Source organism: Rhopalosiphum maidis, chromosome 1 (assembly GCF_003676215.2).
Source record: "Rhopalosiphum maidis isolate BTI-1 chromosome 1, ASM367621v3, whole genome shotgun sequence".
NCBI classification, from domain to species: domain Eukaryota; kingdom Metazoa; phylum Arthropoda; class Insecta; order Hemiptera; family Aphididae; genus Rhopalosiphum; species Rhopalosiphum maidis.
The window spans coordinates 50,080,157-50,106,066 of NC_040877.1; the positions used below are offsets into that span (position 1 = coordinate 50,080,157).

At 27.4% G+C, this 25,910-nt stretch overlaps 2 protein-coding genes and 1 long non-coding RNA gene across 9 annotated transcripts; 1 reads left to right on the forward strand and 2 right to left on the reverse strand.

The window, feature by feature from the left end:
- Window positions 1–605: 605 nt before the first annotated feature.
- On the reverse strand, window positions 606–16,622 carry LOC113554258 (sodium-independent sulfate anion transporter-like). Of its 6 annotated transcripts, none has more exons than XM_026958018.1 (12): window positions 16,485–16,622; window positions 9,847–9,963; window positions 8,873–9,120; window positions 8,181–8,597; window positions 7,033–7,240; window positions 5,786–5,938; window positions 5,089–5,250; window positions 4,857–4,997; window positions 3,115–3,260; window positions 2,863–3,027; window positions 1,000–1,160; window positions 606–920 (listed from the first exon to the last, which is right to left on the reverse strand). In XM_026958018.1, the coding sequence occupies exons 2-12, from the start codon at window positions 9,950–9,952 to the stop codon at window positions 860–862; spliced, it is 1,968 nt and encodes a 655-aa protein (XP_026813819.1). In that variant the 5' UTR covers window positions 9,953–9,963; window positions 16,485–16,622; the 3' UTR covers window positions 606–859. The 6 variants fall into 6 exon arrangements, 5 of the variants coding, with proteins under 5 accessions (XP_026813819.1, XP_026813835.1, XP_026813828.1 ...); XM_026958034.1 differs by having other exon boundaries at window positions 16,489–16,575; XM_026958027.1 differs by lacking the exon at window positions 16,485–16,622 and adding an exon at window positions 12,307–12,443.
- Window positions 2,692–4,002, forward strand: LOC113554302. Its single transcript, XR_003405252.1, has 3 exons — window positions 2,692–3,006; window positions 3,099–3,283; window positions 3,365–4,002. It is a non-coding gene; the product is annotated as an uncharacterized LOC113554302 (long non-coding RNA).
- On the reverse strand, window positions 16,502–24,051 carry LOC113554293 (sodium-independent sulfate anion transporter-like). 2 transcript variants are annotated; one of them, XM_026958073.2, is made up of 12 exons: window positions 23,934–24,051; window positions 23,115–23,356; window positions 21,588–21,783; window positions 21,271–21,491; window positions 20,568–20,775; window positions 20,318–20,485; window positions 20,083–20,244; window positions 19,841–19,981; window positions 18,944–19,089; window positions 18,006–18,170; window positions 17,701–17,930; window positions 16,502–16,640 (listed from the first exon to the last, which is right to left on the reverse strand). In XM_026958073.2, the coding sequence occupies exons 1-11, from the start codon at window positions 24,049–24,051 to the stop codon at window positions 17,736–17,738; spliced, it is 1,962 nt and encodes a 653-aa protein (XP_026813874.1). In that variant the 3' UTR covers window positions 16,502–16,640; window positions 17,701–17,735. The 2 variants fall into 2 exon arrangements, with proteins under 2 accessions (XP_026813874.1, XP_026813866.1); XM_026958065.1 differs by lacking the exon at window positions 16,502–16,640 and having other exon boundaries at window positions 17,637–17,930.
- Between the last annotated feature and the right edge of the window lie 1,859 nt (window positions 24,052–25,910).

Here is a 25,910-nt window from a genome sequence, read left to right on the forward strand (position 1 = left end):
AAATACAGGTTATAATAATTAACATAGGTACACGACATATTTATTTTAACAATTAATATTATTATTATTATTATAAAATTTAATTATCATTTTTATTAAATTTTTAAATTTTTATACGATCAATTTTCTTCGATATTCATTCAATAATTATTTTTTCATTGTAGTTAATACGGGTCAACGCAATGGGAAAACTGTCCTGGTGTATAATTTAAACAATTTCATTTGTTGGGGTCTATGACTTGCGACTATATGAGATACTGAGAAACGACATCTTTTTTTTAAATATAATAGATATTACGAATATTTGTTTTCAAGTAAAATTATTTAAGTTAAAAAAAATCATAGTTAGATTTTTAATAAATTATTGGAACATGAGAATTAAAATTTTATCTAATGTACTACGTACGTGGAATTTTGATAACTAAATGGGTGAGTCATAATTATTTAAAATTTTTTGAATGTACAAACTTTATAGGTTTTCAATTTTATTTAAAATGATTATAGAATTGTTGTTATGAGGACAGTGACAAGCTCAATTAAATATTATAATAATATTGATATATTATTTTTATTAATATATAATACAAAATAACAAAAAACACCACTTGATAACAATTTGTACATCACTAAAAATAATTCTTTACATAATTTAATAAAACGTCGGCCTATAAGTTTAATTTTAGGTTCTATAATATGTTGTATCATATTTGTACATGATATATCTCAATCAAATAATTACATCCAACTCGTTTTGTTATCATAAAATCCAACTCTTAAATTGTCAAACACATCCTTCTAATTTAATCGATTTAAATATATTGTATTTTATTTAGAGATTTAGAGATCATTCAATCTGAGTTTACATTTTTGAAGTCCAAATTGTTTCGTTTTGATATTGTTCTTGAATTTGTGACGGTCCACTAAAAAATAATAATAAAATTCCGATCAAATAAAACATCGATAAGCATGGGTGTTATATAAAGAGTTGAAAAAACTTACAAATGATTTCTTAGCAGTACATCCAACTCGTCTTTATTTGCACATATAAAAATATTACAATTTTTTATTCCTTTAAAGACATTAGCTACACTGGGCTTTAGATCAAACAAATATAAGAATTGACCTTTTTTTGAAAAGTCCTGTGACATCATGGAAAATACCTGTAAATCATTAAAAAATTATAATATTTAATGTTACCAAAGTTATGTTCGACTTATAGTACGTATAATTAGCTATCATAGTTAAAATTCAGTTCAGAGGGTGAGGAATCGATAAATGTAATCAGAATAACTGTTACACTGAAATTATTACCATTTGCCATTGAGAATAGAAGAATAAATATTGAAAATACTTTTATTTAAAATTATTTAAATACTACAATATTGGGCTGAATGGGCTGTCAACCGTTTGTAGAAACAATTTGGATATTCCATCCGAGACTTGTTAGCTGATAGACTAATCTATGCACAGATAACGAAAAATGCAGTCTGTATGGCTAAAAAAAAAATATTCGTGAAAGTTCGTTTTAAAATTAAACCGTAATATTGTAATTAATTTTTTATTACAATCATTATTTATTACATATATAATAAATTATAATACATTATAATAATATACTAATGGCGACCAAAAATTATTTCTAAAATATTCTATATTTTAAAGCTGTATACATATGTCGATGAAAATAAAGTGAAATTTATGAGTATATCATAGCAGAATAGACGTGCGCGAGCCTCTTTTTCGGTGTATTCTGAACGCTGCCATCGGATCGCGAACAATTCACCGCATGAATATACTCTGTCCAGTGAGAGAGCTGGCCACGGCTTTACGAAAATCAGTTCTACTACGCATCCCCAATCGACACCCTGCCGTGAAAATAGGACCGACTATAACAGAGTGTCGCATGGTAATGAGTAGAATCGGCGCGTTATCTCGCTAGACAGAGTATAGGTATTCAGTATTCACCGTGTGTACGATTCATCACAGATTCAATTCGTCGCGCGAAATCGTTTACTTTTTAATTTAAATTTATTAATCTATTAATTATTTATAGTAAAATTATACATATTATATATTTACATAATTGGCCTAAAAATGTATTGTTTGTTAAAAATTAAGTTGTTCATTAAATATAAATTAATAAAAATATATAATATATATACAATATACATTGGTTTATGCATATATGTTTCCATATTGTTTAAATCTTTTATTTATCTATTTTTATAGTCGTCACAAAGTTTTTGTAATCTTTCATTGAATAACTAGGATTTTCTTTTTACAACCGCGGAATGTATAATTTAATATATTATAATATTGTTCAACAAGGATTTATTTATTGTTTAACAATTTTTCTTTCTTAAACTTCTCAATAAATTTCAAATTCAAGGATGAATTATATTTAACGTAGATGAAACACTTTCATGCGACCTTTCGACATAATGAATTAATAAATATCGATGTAGTGTGCGATATTATGGATAAAATTAGCCACAGTTATTTGTTGCGCGGTGAATTAAGCGTAGTGAATTGTGTGGATAGTCCATTGAACGTTATTTTAAGCGTTTGAAATGCTAGTAGATAAGTAGGTATAAACAAATATTTTATTTGCCGTCTCTTTCACACTATTTAGCGATCTATCTATCTCTTTCTCTCTCTCTCTCTAAATACCGCTTCATATCTTTGCTCTTATTTATTTATATACTTTTCTGAACATCAAGGCCAACGTTTATAACGATTCGACTTATTTATCTTTTAGATATCTGAAAATAAATGCCTTCGAAGTATGCAGCTACATAAACACTACGTCTCGTGCATACCTTATGCTCCCGTCTATCACAACATGGTATGTGGTATACGTACGTTTGCCGTTGTGAAATCCGCCTCGAATACACTGGAACCATCGATGACCACGGGGATCCCAAGAGCAAGGCCGTGTTTGGTTATCGTTTGCCGTACGTATTCCATCGAAGGGAATATCAAATATCTGTCAGGTGTCAACAACAGGTATTTGATCCCGTCACGGTTCTATGAAAAAAATAAAAATAACAAGTTTATGTAAAATAATTAATATTAATAATATTATAATATTGACGTAGACGACGGATATCTAACCTTTTGAACTTGGATAGATATTTTTGGCTTGGCCGCACTGCACATTATGAATCCGACGTTCGCAACGATGCCGATGAGCACTCCGTATTCCAATGGAAGAAATAAGCATGCGAAAAACGTGATCAACATGAGCACCAAATCTTTTTCTGCGGACAGCATTAATTGTGAAGTAATTATAATATCATTAATAATAATAATAATATATATATATTATATTAATATGTTATAATATTTTTTTTTTCGTTTTTAGATGTAGTATAATACGATAATAATAATCGACGAGTGAAAAAACGCCATTCTACTGTGTCAGAAAGCAGCAGTATCTCTACATACTTACAGAATGATTTACCAAATTTGCTAACCCCTAAGTTCTATTTAATAATGAAATTCTTCAAATTCTGATTTTTGAAATTTTTAAATACACTTACAAATTATATTCTCAAATTCGTTATAATTATCGCTTCTTTATTCTTTAATTTGAATCACGGTGTGGCGTTATTTTTGCACATAATGGTTAGCGTTTTATTTTTTTATAGCTGATCAACTATTTTTAAGTATATTTTACACTTATACTAATAAAGATGAATCAAGAACATTTGTAAGACTTAAATAATATTTGTTTATTATCTATAACTTAAACAGTTAAACCTAAATATCACTTACAGATTATGTTTTATGCGTTATTGAAATATTAGTTTTAATAAGAGGTCGTTATTACATATTTATAATGAACTGTCGGGTAACCGTGTTCTTGCCCAAGACGGGGTTAAGGCCTGTGTATCCAAATATTCGTGCGTTGAATACAACTCATACAGTTGAGTAAAATAAAACACTTTTACAATACAAAATAGATTGGTAAAAAGTTATAAAAATTATATTATTTATATTATTTATTAACTACTGATTTATAGTTATTGGCACGTAGTTGTAAAATAATTATATATATTTAATATTTATATTTTAAAGTATGTATTGATTAATATACAATACGCAGGTCATGGGTAATAATAAATATATAGTAAAACACAAGTATTAAATTTACGAATATTAAAAATATGGTCTTAATATATTTTTAATGTGTGTACCCGTGTATTTTATTAATACCCGTTCATGACCGTGACCAGTAGTTTTAATAATGTTGGTTAAGTTTATAAATTACTGTATTGTCTATACCTATTATTATTTATTATAATATACCTATTATCTATTAAATACCTATACTGTTTTTACTTATTACTGACTATAATTATAATGTAAACATATGTAAATACCTATTTATAGGTATATTATATGGAGGTTTTGGCTATTTACTTATCATATTATTAATTATAGTTGCCTTGAACATTTTTTTCGTTAATTTTTTCCCAAATCAAGTACTCACATGAGTGTAATATTCATTTTTTATATATATTTTGGTCAACTTTTTGATTGTTTTTTTGGAGTACCCTTTCTCACATTTTTGCCAAAAGTAAAAAACGTGTTAAATTGTATTTTTATTTATAACTTATTTGTGGAGGAGGCAGAAGCATAGTTATACATTTATAATTATCTATAGCACTTATTAGGAAATTATAAATAATTGACTACCCGTGTACTATTTTTCTATCATAGGCACTAGGTATTTTCGTACTGCGACTGATCGCTAATAAATTGTTTTCTCTTTATCCTATTTTTTACGATCATTATATACGTGTACTGTGTAATTATAATGTATGATCGTAAAATTTACATAATATACGTACTTTTTGACTTGTAAACGTATTTAACCATCTTGACATCGACCATCATAAATGAAGCAGCGATTATAACTGCAGCTAACGCGGTCTTTGGGATGTAATAGAAATATGGTGTTAAAAACACCAATGCCGCCATAACAGTAAGTCCTAAACTTTAAATTCCATTACAATTTTTTGCAAACACGTGGTGGTATAACAACATATTTTAACATAAATTAATAATTTTAAAAAAATGTACCTGTGTACAGGCCTCCGAGGGGCGTGCGCACGCCGCTCGAATAGTTGAGTGCTCCTCTAGCGATGGCCCCAGCCCCAGTAAAACCGTGAAAGAACGAATTACCGAGGTTCGCCATACCGATTGCCAATAGCTCTTGGTCCGTGTCTATTGGCTTTCCTTCCGCTAAAATATGCACATTAGGTTAGTTTGCATTCGGAACATTTTTAAAATATACTCGAACAAAATTAGGTTGGAAATTCACCAAATTGTGAAAAATATAATAATATAATAATGAATGTTTAATAATGAATACGCAATACTACAATTTCTCAAGTTAATTATGTCAACTAAAAATATACTATTAATGACTAATGTATGCTTTTACATAATACGGAGTAGTTACGAATGACTACTTGCTTAATATGAAGTTATTTAAAAAATGTATTGATAATAGTTAAATCATGAGCGGACCTGTTAGATGGCAATAGCATTAAGAGTATTTATAATGAAAAGTCTAATCAAATGTAAAATAAATAATATTTTTAAATGTCTGATACTTAGTTTGTTATTTTTAACTAAAATTAGTAATTTAGGTTTCCCCTCTTCAATTAGAAAACTTTCAAAATGTATATTGTTTATTTTACTATCTGAATTAGTTATTTTTTACACTTTTTACACAACTAATAACAGTAAATGTATATAGTAATAAAAGACTTACCAAAAGTTCTGCAAAGGGATATATTTTCGAGTAATGATATGAGTGGTATCACAATAATGCCTGAACCCATAAAGAAAATCATGTCGAAGAAACTTTCGTTAGTGTTGCTAAACTCTGGCCACTGGAAATGTGGCAATCCATGTGGTATTTTGCCTTGAAAAATTCACAGGAACGACTTAGAAATTAGAATAGGTAATAATTATATTTTAAACACTAGAGAGCTCACAATATTTTTAAATTAAGTATGTATAATAAACTTAGTTTTCAAATATAAACTATTTATACTGTATATTATAGTAGATAATATATGAATTATTTTTAAATAAACATATGTTTTAGTTTTAATAGGCTTCGACGGAATTAGAAAAATCTAAAGTTTAACAATTCAATATCTAGTTATCAATAAAGTAATAATTTAACTAACTATTTTAATACTATTGTATTATAATGTATATTATTTACAATTATTAACACCCAACCGAAGCTCTTGAGGTAGATGCACGTGGAAATTATTTGGTACTTATCTCTAGATCAGGGGTGGCCGACCTGCGGCACGCGTGCCTTTTGTGGCGCATTTGACGTAATTGAATGGCATCAAATTTATATATTATATATATTGTAAAGTAAATTAAAGTACCTATTAATTTTTTATGGCATATTCTCAATTTTGTATTGTTTTATTTGGTATGATAGAAAAAGATTGGCTACCCGTGCTCTAAATATTAAGGAAGCATATTATCTAATAGTAAGTACCTTTTTAATTTATATATATATTTAGTTTGAGATTATTTTTTGTAAATCAGTTATAAAAAAAATAAAAATTTGTTTGCATAATATTTTTAACATTTTAATGGTAAAACAGATGCATTGCGTACAGTTTAATGTTTTAAAGTATTGAATATAATATATTATGTAGATTATCTATTGTTTATAATAGCTTGCTATTTTTATAAAATCTGACCAATAATAAATTTACTTACAAAGATTTACAAATATTGCGCATGTGAGTAATTCTTAAAAAAAATTAATTTTCTAATTTAAAATTATTTTCCAAACAGTTTTTGTATTGAATAGTTTTATTGAAAATATATAATAATCTATGCTCATATATATGTTGTCCGTCAATTAGTTGATTGTTGTGATTTCATTCTTATATTTTTATCACATTGTACATACCTACTAAACTACGTTTAGTTTTATATATTATACTATAAAATGTATAAAGTACAGATTGGTAATTTACATACCGATGATTTTAAACGGGATTGGTGGTGCCCAATCAGACGTGATATCGTGGTTTGTTTTATGTACACACCAATAACAGATAATACTACATACGATTACTACAAATGAATTTCTAAATGCACCGATCGCCCAGATGAGCTTGTTTACATTTTTTTGCCATACATTTTGTAGTTCTTCTTCTTTTGGACCTATCCGTGTAGCACTGAACGCCTAGTTAAAAAAATAAAATTATTCATTGTTATACATTTAATAAAATATCGGTTGGAACTACATGTAGCTTGCAGAACGATACCTTAAAAAAAGTCATGCTGGAAACCCCGCACAGAAAAAGATGCATAGAAAGATCTGCGTTAGAAATGGTTAGATACGACGGAGAGAGATGTAACAATGCCATACTCGGCACGGGCATGAAATCTGACAGAGAACAGTGGAGAGAGATAATAAAAGTGGCAAAGGATATGTCCAAAATGAAGAAGATACATTTTTCATGTGGGTATATTGGCTACTAAAATCAACACGATTCCGTAAATTTTCGGAATCGTTCTACACCGGGTATATTACCTATTTAATTTAAATGTAATGTTCAGAAATAAATATTTAAGTTTTGAGAAAATCGTTTATGTATGATGGGCGTTGATGATCTATAAAAGTGTGTAACAAATAACATTTAACTGTAAGTGCTTATAGATAATAATGTTCTTATAATAGTTCGCTTATTGAGTTTACTTATTTATACATACACGCACACACACATATATATATATATATATATATATATATATACAGGTATAAGCAATGGTATCATACACAACGCATAGATAATAACATTCTTTATTACTGCACGATAAAATAAATATTTATTATGTATATATCATAATATTAAATTAAAATTTAATTTCAATTACAATATTATCATTATATTATACATGTAAGCCGTATAGGTGTACCGAGTGCCTGAGTATATGCATAAAACTATCTTTAATTTAAACGATATACCTCATTAATGCAATGTGATACTTAGACAAGCTATTTATCACCTCTTCCAATTACTTACCTACTTATAACCTAACGTGATAACGTGATATTTAATTTGTATATAGTGCAATTATATATTAATTCCTACCACACATTATTATATAATATCGTATACCTTTAAGAGCATCACCGTTCCTATGCACGCAAATCCCATGATCGTGTCTCCTATGCTGATACTACCGATGTGCTCCAATACGGTTCGGCACATTTTCAATAGGTTTCCGCCGCCACCCTTGACGCCGATCAGGTCTTTTACTTGGGAAGTAATGACAAGAATGGCTGAAGCTGACGTGAACCCGGAGCACACCGGTACGGATATAAAATTGATGATGATCCCCAAGCCCGCGATGCTCATCAATATCTGGATGACACCCGTCAGGAAGCACAACAACGTTGCATATGCCGGTCCCCTGGTGCCGATTGTGTTGTTAATCAACAGCGCCACAATGGCGGTGGGTCCCATCGGGACTACTTTACTTGTGCCAAACAGTAGGTAAATAAAAGTTCCCACAAAGGAACTATAAAGACCATACTGGAAAATAAATGTTGTTTTCATATATTGAAACATAAAAAGGTAAAAAAGTATGTTATGAATCACAATTTATCTTTACAGTTAAATATCATTACGGCAAGATATAATAACAACTATGATTTATACCGAAGTGTTATAAGATTATATATTTATTTTGTTTTATTTAAAACATAATCATGGTTATGTTATCTATGTAAAATGATGAATTAATTACAAATTATTATATAATTGTAATAAAACGTGATATTGCAGCAGTGGGCCTAATTTTTATGTACCTGGGCTGGTATTCCGACTATGCTGGCCAACGCCATTGATTGAGGTATTACAGTTAAACCGATCGTAATGCCGGCTAAGAAATCGCCAAGAAAATCTTCGCTCGAGTAAACGGGGATCCATTGTAATATAAACAGTTTTCTTTTGGTAAAATTGGTTATTTTTTTTAGACAGACGTCTTTAGTATGTTGGGTAAATTTCTTCTTCTGGTTTGAAGCAAGTCTTGACGATTCCACGTCATCCACCGCCACTAAGAAAAAGAAAAATTAATTCACACTATAAATAAGTTGTTATAATATTTCATTTTTTTTCTTAAACTTTATACACCATTTTGATTCAATAAAAACAGTAGACTATATAATAATTACTGAGCACATTATTTAATATACCATAACGATTTATAATCGTGAATGTAAAGTTAAATTAATTTAGAAACCTATACTGTTACTCAAACCGTACATTTTTGGCATTTTGAAAAATTACAAATTATTAGTACATAACAAAAATGCATGGCAATAAACTAAGTTTCTATCATCATTCTATCAGAGTAGTAGGTTAAAGACTAAGGATAAAATAAATTGCCGAGACCAAAATTATGAGAGAACTGAAAAACGCACAGAATTTATTGACTACGTGACTGCACTTGTCGAATAACTGTGATGTATAGAATACTATAATAGCTTTATTCATACTGCTTCATCTATCTTAAACTTATAATATTTTCAAAATAAAAACACCATTTTACATTTTTAGATAAAATAGTTTGTATACCTAACAGTTTACTAATATTGAAGTCAAATTAACTTCTCTCAACGTATTTTAGTACTTTAAATTACATTTAAATATTAATTTAATTAGAACATATTTAATTTACTAATCTATAGTGACTATATAGTATACAGGTAGTTGTAATCAATTTTCGAAAATTTCAGTTAATTTCAGATTTAAGTAGCTTAGTATTTTATGCGATACTTACAGATAACATCATTGTTTGAAGTATCATAATTTAACTGTATATTGCAATTGTTAACGGTTGAATTTTGTTGTGGGCCATTGTCGTGTTCATACTTCGGGTTGTCCATTTACTTACAAACTATAAGCACATAATATCCAATGACATATATTATATATTATATTATAGCTACAACACTATTGTAAAACAGTGATAAAAAGTGTTTGAATATGAGACTATCATATAAATACACGAGTGATTGTTGAGTAGACACAAATATTTAAATAAGAATAAATAATTACGGTTTAACGTAATATAAATGTTAATCTTTTTATTAGGTATTAATGTATTATGAATGAATAGTAAAACTATCACAAGCGGTTTGATGACTAGTTTATAAGAGATTGTTGAATTTGAATTCGACGGTATAAGACACCTCCTATACTATAAGAGGTAGTGGGTTACGTATATAAATTATAACGTTAAGTATAAAAACAAAAAATATGAGTGAAAACGTTTCGGAAAAAAACCTGTGTCAATATAAGTAGAGAAAATTAGGTAGTGTAAGAAGCGAACTTTCAAGGATTTATTTCGAAAGACGATCGACAATTTTGCTCGAAACGCAAGTCGTAGCGGTTATGACGTGCAGATGTCTTATTTGGCAGAACTGGTCTTGTTAACGAAATTATCTAAATAATCGCGTCGTTTTTTTTTTTCTGGCACATGTTTGATATGTTTAGACGCGTACCTACCTATATACTGTGTACGAGTGTACGACTGTATAGTATACATCATAATATAACATACATACCATAATGTTTACCAAACGTTTAGATGTCTTAATTTTTATCATCGTCATTTGTTCGATTTAAAATAACTCACATCGTGTGAGTTATCGTAATGACACTGATAGTTGGTACTAAATATTTCTCAATTGATAAATTGTATAATATTATATATATAGGTACGCAGGTAGATACACCCGAATTATATTTTAGTCTATTGATATTGTAGAATATAATTAAATTAGCTAGATTTATATGTCGTATGTCACGTAACCTTATGTTTCAATTTAAAATTATTATGTTAGTCGAAACAAAAAAAAAACAAAAAAAGATTGAAAAAATTATAGCACAGTGTTTCTCAGTATTAAAATTGTTAATAGTATTACATAGGTATACGTTTATACTTAATATGGCTGATAAAGTGATAACTCATTAGTCATTATCCGTGATAATAGTATATTTTATATTGCGATAAAATGTGGTCCGTGCAACATATCATAATTCCGACATTAATTTATGCGTATATTTTATAAAATGTTGATTTTATTACGAAACAAATCAAATTAGGTAAAAATATGTAGTAATAAAAATGCATATAAATATATATTTACATATATATATCTGGTATTAACCACTAATACGTATTTGATAACTTTGTGTGTTAATATTTTTACTATGCATAATCAAGAACGATTATTGCATTAATCATAATCTCGATTTTTAGATGACAAAATAAGCCTTCAATAATATTATCGTGATTATTATTATTGAAAAATATTAATAATAATAAAAATAATTATGATATGCCATGGGTAAAATCTATATGACGTAATAAAATAACTATAAAATTTGAACCATACCTATTGATCAGGTATCCTAATTTGAATTTTAAAAATCGAACGTTTTTAACGTTGTGTATATTAATTTTTATAGTGTTGTAACTATATCTATCTATGTATAAGTATTTACAGCCCGCAACATGAGCATACTTAACAAGATATTTAGTCTATTTCCGAGAAACTCTACGGAGTGATCCATTTGACGTCAGCCACTCATTATTTCAGAAGGCGTTTGAAAATATTTCTTTTACATGATTTTAAATAATTACAAAACAATATCTTTTTACAATTTTTATTGTTATTATTTTTCCCTTTTGTATGACGACATACATTTTTAATTTCATATTTTGTAATAAAATATTATTCGGAGTATTTTGATCCAAACAATCTATAAAAATCAAATGTTGTACTTGTAGTTTATTATATAAGTAGTTAATATAATTATTTTAAGTTTAGTCAGCTTAGATGAAGTATAGTGGACCAGCATGTTGCGGGGTGACGCTGTATCACTCTACTCCACTAATCTAAACTTTAAATATTTATAAACCATAAATTATCCGTTCGAAATGTTAGTGTATCGAAGTACTCTAACTGTCATAATAAAATTATGATGATAAAAAATGATAATAATATTATTTTTTTAGAAAAATTATGTTTTTGAAGACTTAAAATTATATGAAAAAAATTATTTCAAAAACATTTGTATTTTTTAAATAATTAATGTTTTACGTTGTATGGATCATCTGGTATTTAATATAAATATTAAATATCTATATAACTGTATGATAGAATCACATAATTACTATCATTGTAAATTGATAAGTGTGTTTTTATATAACAAATTAACAAATAGTACTCACATATATAACTATCGGTGTATAATTATTATAATGTATATTGATTTTCTATATATTTTTTAACGTGTAGACCTGTTGAATATTCAAATTTTTAAACATCAACCATTGATAATGAATGTCACTTCTAACTATAAGTGCGTGCTACAATAGCGTGAACTAACTGTTTAAATGTACCCGTCATTATTAGAAAACAAAATAATTACACAATGCAGTAATCAATTGGCACCACGAAGCGAATTCTTGGTCTTAATAAATTAATAAAAATAAAGATCAATAAGTCAAAACAGGGCTTATTTATTAATACAGACCATTCAAACGAACAACGTGGTTAACGTACAGATTTTTAATTAGTTTGATTAAAATAATATTTGGACATTGATTTTTACGTCCCGCTCATTATAATATATTAATATTATCGCTGTATAACGCCGGGTTTTACAGTCAAATCTGTGATCTCGATGATCATCATATGTGTGTAGTATTAATTACACAAATAAGAGTGAAAATACGATACATTTAAGTAGTCGATATCGACGACTCTCACTTATCGATACACGCAGCGTACGTTTAGCGACTAGACGGTTAAATTGATGAGTATATTATTATAATATAATATGTCTAGCACGGCAGCGATTTGATATTGTTTTTCGAAGCACCAACAGTCACTTTTAAATAAATACTGACGATTGTGTAGATCAGATGTTTAGACGGTATGGAAATGTATAAACATTTACTGATTTGTGTCGATTACCACTTATACATTTTTCTATATATAATTATATTTATATATGTGTGTGTGTGTGTGTGTGTGTGTTTCTTATTTTCTTGTAATATTTAGTAATTATTATAAATATATTACAAAACAATATAGGTACATATTATTGTCAATAAGGAAATTAGTCGTGTTATTTATATGTACTTTGAACTCTGAAGTCGTTAACATTTTGATGCATGACATTTAATAATAATTAATACCTTGACGTTCGACGCTGAATATAATAAACGTCTCATCGTTTTATATAGCACCATAAAATGTATAATACAGATTACAAGGCGAAATCCCTATTCAAATTTTCATTTGATAGGTAATTAAGAACTTAACTGCAGTTTTTTATCAACGAATAAATTAATAATTGGAGCTATAAAAATGTATGACGTATTTTCGAAATATTTTTATTATTGAATCCGCGTTTTTCAAACAAGTGTATAATATAATAAACAAAAACAAAATTCTATTAAACTCGTATTAATTACGAATAATAATAATTACCTATGAGAAACATCAACTGAAATTCTGAACTCTGAAATTTTACGTATTAAATATCAATTAAGATAATCCAAATTCGAAATTGTATATAGACATAAGTATATTCAGAAACAGTGAGAATAGATTATTATCTATATCCTTAACATTTTTCTTTATCAGTTTTGGAGAAGGATAGATCCCATAAAAGGTAATTAACAGTCAGTTAACTTTCTTTATTAAAATATACAACTGCATGTCATTTCCCTTAAAAAATTAAACAACACCCATGCATTTACCCCGTTTTAAACTCCATTAAATTACCACGCAGATTTTAAGTACAGTAATTTAGGTGGATTCAACTTTCAACCAAATATAAAATTTAAATCTAAAATTATATCCAATTATAATAACTAGAGCTCAGATTTCAACGCATTTTTTTTTTAATTTTTAAGAAATGTTTGATCTACTTCTTGTATTATGAATAAAAAAATTAACTTCATTGAAATATAAACAATAAACATAATATACAGTACAAATGTGTAATACTATTGATTGTAGTATTTATAATGGTAACACATAGTTAAGTAAAAATGTAATTTTTCAAATATAAATGTACTCATTTTTCATATAAAATACAAAAGTAATCGTTCTATTATATCATTGTTATTCACAGAAAAAGTTTATTTTCAACATTAAACGATAGCTTTACCTATTATTTATAAGAATATAAAAAAAGGTAATTTTGGAAAAAATACAGAAGTCCCTTTTAAAGATTAAGCAATTAATTTATAAACGTTCTCAGACATTTTTTTTTTTTTTGATGAATTTTAATATTTATTTATTTTATTAATACCCAATTTTTGTTCTTTGAAAAAAGTAAAATTATTGAAAGTAAATTTATTATTTTTTTGGTATTTTTAGGCCATTTATACTCGAGTTTTAACAAAAACTATTTTGTTTTCCACAACTATAAATATTACGCGACTGTACGTCTTAATATAAAAAAAATATTCGTTTCTCATTAGCCAATCAATAAATCCCAGTGGTGAGCTTTTTTTTAAAATTCGAATTTTAAAAAATACTTTCTTAATGCACCTTTTTTTAGTACATGGTACAAAACTACGAAAGTAGCTTGAAAATTTCAAGTCTCTATAGTAATATTTGTTTTAGCCATAAGTAAAATGATTATAAATTAGTCAGTCAGAAATGTTTCATTTTGTATACTTACAAAATACAGATTATATTTAACTTAAAAACAATTTTTTAATTTGTTTTAAATGATTATCAGTCAACATTTCTGTTCAAGTCCATAGAGTATAGATTGAAAACACACAAATTAATCTTAAATTGAAGTTATTGAGATAACCCTCAGTTAGATCCTAATTAATGTTTACTATTATCGTATCATGTATTGATATATAGAGTGTTGTTGAATACGCGTGTGTTATTGAAGTTTTTTTTTAACGAATATTAAATATTAATAAAGATTATCGAAACTGTAGGTATGTAGACATAAATCATAATCTATATCTGTAGTATTCTGTATAATATATAAAACAGTAAGTTGACTGACTGATCTATCAACGCACAGTTCAAACTATTGGATGGATCGGGCTAAAATTTGGCATACAGATAACTATTACAATGTGGGCATCCGCTAAGAAAGGATTTTTGAAAATGTAACTTCTAAGGGGGTTTAAAAGGAGTAAAGGGGGTAAAAATTAAAAATGTTTTTTGTTCCGATTTTTGAAATTTTTTGAAATTAAATATACATAGTCTATATTTCTATAACATCACAAGTAAACATTGTCAATTAACTTTATTTTGTGAAATTCAACAATCCCTAATTGTGGTTAAAAGAGCTGAAAAGTTTAAAAATAGCAAAAACCGCTGAAGCTATGTGTGATCATATTATTTATATGAATAATTTGAATTTATATAATCCAGAATTTAATACAAAAACAGTATAAATATTATGTCGGTTAAAGTGGCAGAATAACTTTAAATGTTCAGTTCAAAAAGAATCCCGAGTGAAGCCGCGTTCATCGGTTTTCGTTCTTTTTTATCATTTTTACTATACCAGGAAATTCTAAAAACAACCACCTTAGGAGTAGTAGTGTTCACACAGATCCTCCTCTGCTGTCGGTTCAAACGGAAAAAAAAAAAAAAAAAAAAACAACCACCTATAATAAGTGACCAATTTGACTAACTATGACTTAAGAAAAATGGGTAGTGTAAAGAGATATCTGTGAATCAACGCCACTTAGACTGCATAATCAGTGTGTTCTAAGACAGTTAGACAACTCGGCCCTTGGGAACCATCAAATGGATGCAGATTGCACCGAATATCCTAAAGCCAGATGCCAGTTGGATAACCGGCGTACAAAACATCATAACACACAATTACACTATATTTTGTGGCGAAAAATCGATTTTCGCGTCGTATCGTTTTTATTTAATAACCGTTTATTATTCTTATCTCAGACATCGTTACGCTTGTACGATATAATAATAATAATAATAATAATAATAATATAGGACGTAGAGGCAACCTGTAGAAAGTTCATTGGTTTCAAAATTGATCTGAACCTGTCATCCCAAATTTGCGGCTGTAACCTGTAGTTTCCTTATTGATAAAAAAAAAAAAAAATTAAATAGAATACAAAAAGAACTAATTTTATTCTATAATTTTAAATACTCAACCCTACAGCTGCATCCTTACTAAATATATCTTATATATTTGTCGTAATAATACTATACATGGACTATACAGGGCAACGTTCAGTTTCTCCGTATTTGCATGTGTTATTATACACAGGACAAACGTAAAAACGTTTGTGCACATCATTGCGCACATTGTTACATGAAAATATGGATTTAAAAAACAGGTCAGGATGTAAACCTGACCGAACACAAATATCAACGATGTACTCACTTACCGTATGGTGGAATCGCAGTTGTAAGTTGTGTAATATGTTTTAATTTCGGAATATCCATTAAATGATTATCGTCAATTCATGAATACCAATGATAATAATTTTTCATGCAGTCGTAATAAATCGATCAATATTTGAGCTTAGGAATTGTCATCCTAATTGAATTAACATACGCAATAAATTAATAGTGAAATGAAAAACATTTTTTTAAGAATTTAATTTGCTATTATTACATGATTTTAAAATGTCTGAAATAGGGGATAAAGAATTAAGTTAAAATATTATTAATAAAAATCATTACTGTTAAAAAAAAATAACATAGCTATGCTATAAAAAACTAGTAAGTTTAAAGATAAAGTAAGCTAAAAATATTAAAAATTTAAATACAAGAAAATTATTTACAACATTGTGTGTATTTGTGTAATATAAATACTGTGCACGCCAATAATTTTATAATTTTTATGCAGTCTCTATATAATCAATACAAAATATTATAGTGACAACTATTTCACCGAATTGTAGGTTAAGAAAATAAATAATAATATTTGCAATTTTGAGTGAAGAAAGAAATTAATTGATTTTTCAATGATGTGTGTGTTTTTATATATTTTTGTTAATCGTGATTTTAGTTATAATTAAAAAAGTAACAACCGTATAGATTTAATATCTTCAGCAAATTTTTATATAAGTAAATTATAGTTAATAAATTATATAGTTTTAAAAATATTTTAACTATTTTTAAGGAAATTATTTTAATCATTTACATATTTGGCATTTTTACTTTTTTCGATTTATGTTGATAACATTTTTATTTTTCGGTCAAAAAATTTGTAAACTTAATACAAACATCCACTTACGTTTTTCTTATAGTAAATAAAAAATACCTTAGAATGCTAAAAATACATAAACACATTATTTTATATGAAATTAAAGTTAAAATGATTTTTCCTCAATCAGTTTTAATTATTTAATGCTGTAATAAAAAATATATTAATCTTAAAGATTTTGAAAATGTTGAATTAAGAACTAAAAATAATTTATTTTAGTGATTTTACTTTACAAGTTAAGGATAGGGATAGATTCCTTAGGAATAAGTGACAATTACCGATCTGAGTTATTTTCTTCACTACAATATATATTAATATACTATATTTAATACTTAGTAAATACTTTTATTTTATTTTTATAATAATTAATTTTGTACATGTAACATACACAATTATCTTATATTGAAGTTATTTAAATAATTCTCAATCCTCCGCATTGCTGTTTACTATCATATGTTTGTGCAAAAGTTGATCGATTTCTCGACTCTCATAGAATAATCGAATGTTGAAGTCTTTTGGACGAACTCCCTCGAAAACATTTACTAAGCTTGGTTTCAGGTTATAAAAAAATAACAACTGACCTCTCCGTGAAAAATCTATAGTTAACAATTCTATGACCTGAAAACGAAACGTATAAATAATTATTATTATTATTATAAACAAGGGGGAGAATGAAAGGTAACTGATAAAAACCTTGGCAGCAGTAAAATCTGCTCCGTATATATGCGAACAATCAATGACTACTGGTAAATTTTGTTTCAAGCTGTGTTTAATGATAATGTTTCTCACATAATCGACTGATGGAAATATCAAGCATCTGTCTGGAGTCATCATCAGATAATTAATGCCGCCCCTAGTCTGTAATAAAATTATAAAAAAATATCTCACATAATATATCGTAGTCATATAATCAAATCAGGAATTTTACTAATTGCCTAGGCAAATAGTCAAAGAATTTAATTTTTATGCAATTTTACTATCCACCAAGACATTTATTTAAATGCCTATTTTAAGTAGGGAAATGTATAAATGTTTAAGTATATGAGTACTTTATAAAAATGTTATTAAAAAAAAAAAAACTATGTATTATTTATTAAAATGTAAAATACGTAAGTATATGAAATATTTTTAATTTCGTGTCCTTCGGTACTATAATTGTTTTAAAACTTAAATTATAAATAAATATAGATAATTACTTATTACACGTGATAGTACGAATATAAAAAATGTATAAAAAGATATTATATTATAGTTACACATTAGTCATTTTTATTAAATTCTAATTATTACTTAAAGTTACACGTTATTGTTAGGTGGCATTTGCTGGAACATTTGCATATTATATTATCTATATTTATTTATATATTTAAATTATACATAGCTTTTTTCATATAAAATAGCAATAAATAATTAATAAGGAAATATAGTTAAATTTTTAAAAATAATACAAAATGTTTCATTTTTATAATTTGACTTGAAGTACGCATTTGACTAAAATGTCTTTGACTATTTGCTTATGACATATATGATATATGTATATATATATATATATATATATATATATATATACACCATACTCTATTTTATTGTTTGCAATCGTACCAAAGAATAAATTTAGCCAACTTTCTTACCGTGTTTACTCTAATTGAAAGTTTAGGTCTTGCCGCGTGGTAAAGAATCGATATCAAATTTAAGCCAACGCCGATTAAAATCCCTATTTCCATGTGCAATAACAAGCAGGCGAAAAACGTTCCTAGACCAGGTATAAGATCGCTTTCTAAATATAAATAAAAAAAAAAATTTATTAACAAGTAAAAAAATTGAAATTGTTCCAAAATACTCTCAAATAAATATTAATAAAATAATAATAAACTAAGTACTACAAAATCGATGCTGTAAATAAAAAAAAATCTATTACAAGTAGAAACGTACAGTTAATTAGCTTGTTTTTCAAAGAAAATACAATAAAATGATATACGTTAATATATTATATCATATTTTGTATAAAGTAAAACCTATTTTAATCTTCAAAACTTTCGAAAATTCTTAAAAGGAATTATTTATTGTTTATATTTTTAAAACAATATAAAAATAAAATGGATATATGCATACAATTTTAAGAGTATATTTAAAAAAAATTGTATGCTCAAAAACTTAATAATGTTCCATAGAGTTGAATGGATATTGTATGAAACATTAGCATATCGCTTTTGAAAGTATAGTTACATTTATTAAATACAAATATAATAGTCAACATAATAACATGTACTTATGTATTTTAGTTAACTAAGGATCCTATAAAAACAGCATGTAATTAAATTTTACTACTCAATAATCCACCAAGTTAAATAATTAGATACTAAAACAATTATTACACTTAACAATTATTACAAAACATATTTGAAATAATTTAGTTACAAGTGTTTTCGAATGTGATATTAGGTAAATAATTGAATTACGTTAAATTTTCATGAATATTGTTTAGTGACAATCATATAAATATAAGGTAAACAAATAAATAATATTACTTTTTGATCGATAAATTGGTTTAACAACACGAATTTCCACCATGAATATGACCGCAGCAATAATAATCGCCGCAAGAGCCGATTTCGGTATATAGTAAAAATAAGGTGTACAGAATAATAAACCTACAATGACCAAAATTCCTAAAAATAAAAATGATGATTTTTAAAAATTGGACAACGCCCATAAAACACAAGATATTGGTAATATTATATTTGATTGATTTGAAAAAAAAATATCTCACCAGAATATAAACCTCCCATTGGTGATCGTACGCCACTGGCGGCATTCACGGCACTTCTAGAGAAAGAACCCGAACCTGGTAATGCATGAAAAAACGAATTACCGATATTACACAAACCAATTGCCACCAACTCTTGTGTAGCATCAATAGGTTTTCCCAAAGCTACAAAAATAAATAAATAAATAATAGATTCGCAGTAAGCAAATATTTAATTTTTTGTTTCAGCTACACTAACAAAATGTTTTGCATATGGATAAGTTTTCAATTAATGCTATTATTGGTAAGACAATAACTCCAGAACCCATGTCTGAAACCATCTCAAAGAATCCGGCTGTGGTTCCGTTGTTTCTCGTAATGCTAAACTTTGGAAAATCGAAATTCGGCAAACCTGGTGGAATTTTTCCTGTAATATTATATTATATAAATTGATCTATGTTTACTAGAAATTAACAATCATGGTTCAAAGTGTTATACATCATATTTACCGATCACTTTAAACGGTATAGGTGGAAATTCATTAGATGTCACATCGTGGCCCGACGAATTCACGTAAATGAATCCAATAAACGTGGTCACGATGATGACGATTGAATTCCTAAAAGTGCCAATCAACCACATGCTTCGGTTGATAATTTTCTGAACTTTTGTCCGTTCGCTGTCGTCCTTAGGGCCCACGTGAATCAAAGCTAACATCTCAAAAATAGTGAATATAGATAATGAATATCGTAATAATTAATAAACATTATCGTTCGTAATTATAATAACGAGATAACGATAGTCAATAGTTAGTATTTATTTTGTTGAATTTGAAATTTGTGGTTATTTTTATCTATTTGAAGTACCTACTCGGTACTTTAAAATACAATTTTCTGAGTGATTCACCAAGTATGTTCGCCACTCTTTTTTCTTCAGTAATGTAGTTATTAAAAATCTAATTTTTTGGAGCTTTTAAATATATTTAAAGATCGTATTTTCAAATATTTATGATATTTTTATACGCATCACTTAAGTTTTGTTCTGTGGAGATTGAAACTTTTATTTTTCGAATAAAGTGTATTTCGAGAATAAAAATTTAAATAAATGTATTATTAAAAAAAACATGGAGGTAAAATAAATATGATTGGTAAATCACTCAGTATAGATAAATTTGAATATAGAATATATTAAATTTGGATTTTTTTCACTTACTCTTAACAACAAAATCACAATGATACACACCGATCCAAGTATTATGTCTCCAACTCGAAAGTTACCTATATCTTTAGACAGAGATTTAATCATGTCGAACAGAGTTGAACCCACAGCGCGTATGCCGATTATGTCTTTGACTTGGGACACGACGATGAGTATAGCGACAGCCGACGTGAATCCCGCGTTTACCGGCCCGGAAATAAAATCGATTAAGAACCCTGTGTACGAGATATCGGGAATAATATTCGATGAGAAATATTATTATTATTATTATTATTATTGTCTTCAAATCTATACAATAGTTACAGGCATACCTAATCCCACTATTCCCATGACCAGTTGAATGACTCCCGTCAAAAAGCACAGCAGCGTCCCATACACTGGCCCTCTTCCGTTGAGCGTATTATACGTCATTAGCGACACGATGGCCGTCGGACCCATGGGAACTTCTTTGCAAGTCCCTATAAAGACGTACATCAAACTTCCGATGAACGAACTGTATAGACCGTACTGCAAACAAGTAGATAATATAGGGTATGAGCTTTGGTAATTAAGTATATTATACATTATATGAAACGAATAGTACCTCCGTCGATAGACATGCAGTCACCGCATCCAAATTAGATGCCATCTCTTAAAAGTTAAAATGTTGTTTTATAGTTGGTAGTTACACACCATAGTCGGTTATATAGGAATATAGGCTATAGCCTATATATTATTTATAATAATATGTTTTATGCATGTTGTATATTATGTAATTTTTAATTAACATAATTGTATTTATTTAATGTGTTTAAACTTTAAGCTCGAAAAACAATTCAAAATTCAAAATTTCGAATTGGTTAATTTAAATGTTTACTGTTTTTCAAAACGATAGATTGTATGCAACTTTATTATTTTACTTCTGGCATGCAATTTTGATACAATGTTCATACAATTTCCTATTTTTAAAATAATTTTAAGATACTACATACTGTCATCTGTCAGTACTATCGTCACTGGCGCAGACATGTGTAAGTCTAGCCACTCTGGTAATGCACCAGACTTGTGAATTTAAATTAACTCAAAACTAATTTTTGGAATTTTTTATGTCGTGGGAAAATTGATTAAAACTTTTTAAAACTGTAGTCAAATTGTTTAAACATCCATATAGCCATTGGAGTTTTGCACTTTTCAATTTAAAATTATATAGTTTATTATTGTATTTTGTGTATATTTGCCATTGATAAATGAGTAAAATAAATATTAATATGTTTTTTTGCTTTTGGGATAGGCTTAATATATGTTTTGACTCAGATTCTTTAATTGCTTATTGTTTATAAATCATATTAATATGACTAATATGAGTTATGATCATTTATCACGATTTACGATTTATTTACGATTCATACAACATTAAGAAAATAATAATTGATTAATAGGAATTCTTACTGTTTGTCTACAACCTTCACGACCTTGTTACATTAGCGAAACATTTAGAAATAGATTATTTGGGGATAAAACGAAGGTTTGTACAAAAAATTTTAAAATATATGTATATAAAATAATAATATCATAGTGATGTTCGTATAGTGATTTGGTGCTTGAATTTATATGAGTTTAAATTGGTTTTTTTTATTATTTAATTTAATAACGAAATTTTTTTGTAATATAAATATATTTAATTTTTTGTTTGAACTTAAGTATTTATATACATTTTTACATTGCATAAAATATAAATTTGACAAATTATTTATTTATTACTTATTGATTATTATATTATATTTTTAAAGCATAATTGACGAACACGCGTACAAAACTTATTTAACTTTTACAAGCTATTCTTATGGCTATTTACTCACTTGAGGTGGTAGACCAGCAAGAGCTGCGAATGACATGGATTGTGGTATGAGTGTTAGACCAACTGTGATGCCAGCTAGAAGGTCTCCAATAAAATCTTCCTTCGTGTAAATCGGCCACCATTGCAGAAATGGTAACCGTTTAGGTATGTTTTTGCGCTGGAATGCCGATTTAGTCTTGTCCGTAATTTTTGTACAATAAGTCTTTAAATTGTTTTCCTCGTTATCGCTCACCTCGTCTATCACTATAATTATATACGACGTGTCATGGATTATAATAATATTTATATATAGGCATCATATATTAATATTAATATTATTATTATACCTATATACCTATAATAACCATAAATACTCATACATTATCAAACGATCAAAACCAAACGCGAAACGCATGTGCGATTTGTCTTTCAATAAAGTTAAAATCGTCGAAAGAATAAAATATAATACATCAACTTTATAAATTTACGATTTTTACAATAAAATACATATAGGTAGGAAGTATATTATTATTATTTAACATTGTAATATGCGTCAAATTGTTTTCTTTCATCAACAACAATTTGGATAATACTATAATAGTCAAAAAAAAATTGTGTATTGGTGGGCACGGTGGTTCGAGACGTGGAACCGACTAGACCCGACAAAACGCTTACAGTGTAACAACTACCTAAGCAAATGAAAATCCTATTTTACAATAGTAGAAAGGACAAAGGACATTATTCATGAATTAAATTAAAAATTATAATACTTGACGCTGTTCGTATTGGAACGGTGGTCTGTATGGCGTTATGCTATAGGCTGTCACATGTATATACTTACGGATGAAATCAGAACTTCCAATATTTAATATCTCACGGTCGTAGACCAATGTGTCCGCTGAATTCTCCGTAATATCCGGCAGCCGATTGTTTTGCGAACTACGAGGACTGGGGGGCATGTTTATTTAGATCTTTGACGTTTATTTTCCTATATAGTCAACAGTGCGCGCCAAAGGTATCGAGTTCGTTGCGGACAAAAAACTACATTGTTCACGAGTGTAACATCGGTACGCGATATAGGTAATAACAATAAATAAATAACAAAATATAAATACTATATTATGACTTATGACGTTCGAATAGTAACGTAACAATAGCTACACTGCTGCTATTATGTACCATTATAAAGTGGTTCGGCGGTAATTTGTATATTTTAGATATGTCCAATGAGAATGGTTGTCAAATCGTTATCATCATCGTTTATATTACACCGAGATCGAGTAGAACACAAGTGGTATCTATTCTGACGAATTAGTTTGATGTGATTAACATAAGTACAATACATATACAGGGCGAATCACTAAGAAGCATTCTCACTCCCATTTTCTACTTCAATAATGCAATTATTCAAAGTATAATTTTCGAAATTTTTAAATAAGTTTAAATACTGTATTTTAAAATTCTTATGTAATATTAAAGGAGTGTCCTGTGGATATACAGATTTCTATTTTCAAATGAGAACTCTTCTTTTCTATTATAAATTATTTATGATAATTTAAAAATATTAGTGATTAATATTAATCTATCAACATTTATATAATTTTTAAAAATAGTCCAAACATACTAATAAGCGGTAGACCCAAGTAGTCAACATAATATTAATTTTATATTTTTGTACAAACCATTTTTAAGAATTGTTATCATTAGTTATAACTGAGAAACTATTCGTTAAAATTTTAAATTACAAGTAGGCACAAAATGAAATGTTCAAAAAATAGATCCGTCAAATAATTTACACTAAAAAAAGAGGGTTCTCAGTTGAAAAATAAAAGTTTGTTATGTCACAATATACTAAGTAGTGCAAAAAATCATTAGAATTCAAAAATGTGATCTTAAAGTATATTTTAAATATTTCGAAAATTATAATTTAAAAAAATGTATTATTATATAATGAAATAAGGATGGCTGTGTTTGGTGATTCATCCTGTATATTTAAATAAGTTTATACTATTCGTCAATGCTATTGTGAGCAACGGATAAAATGACAACGCACGAACGCGATCATAAAAATGTTTATGATATTATTATTATTTATTGATCATGATGTGCACAATACCTAATTTTCATTCCACATGTGATGAGTTGTCGTCCAAATTTACTATAAGTTCAAATGGGAGGTAACAGATTTACCTGCAGTACGAATATTAATTATTGTAATTTTACTACACACAAATACAAATCATAGTGCACAAAGTTGCTATTAAAAGGAGTCTTTAAACTGAAAATTTTTATAAGATTATTCATAAATCAAATATGTTTCTAACAAAAAAATAATTACATCATCTCATCAACATAAAATTTAATTTTATAAAACACGAAACAAAAATATTAATCATCATTTAGTATAGCTATTATATTAAAGTTTCAAAGAAACTTCTACAGTCAGCATACACCCAAAGGTTTCCAGTATCTATTTGCGCTTTTATACTTCACCACTGCAGAAATTTTTGTTGGTAACAAAATAAAAAATGTTTATTCTAAAAACTTATTATAAATGTATAACACTTATAAATAATATAGAACAAGCACAAAACATAGTTTTTTTTTAAATTTATTTTTATAATGATATTTACCCGTACGTTACATTCTCCATCTTTTATACTTTTCGAATAAATAATAATTTCAAGGCAGGTATAAGTTTTTGTTTTAAGCAGTGACATCTTATAGCACTGTACGATATTATTATAAGATTATACTTATAATCTATTACAGGTGCCTTACACTATTACGTATTTACAAGAATAATATATACATATTT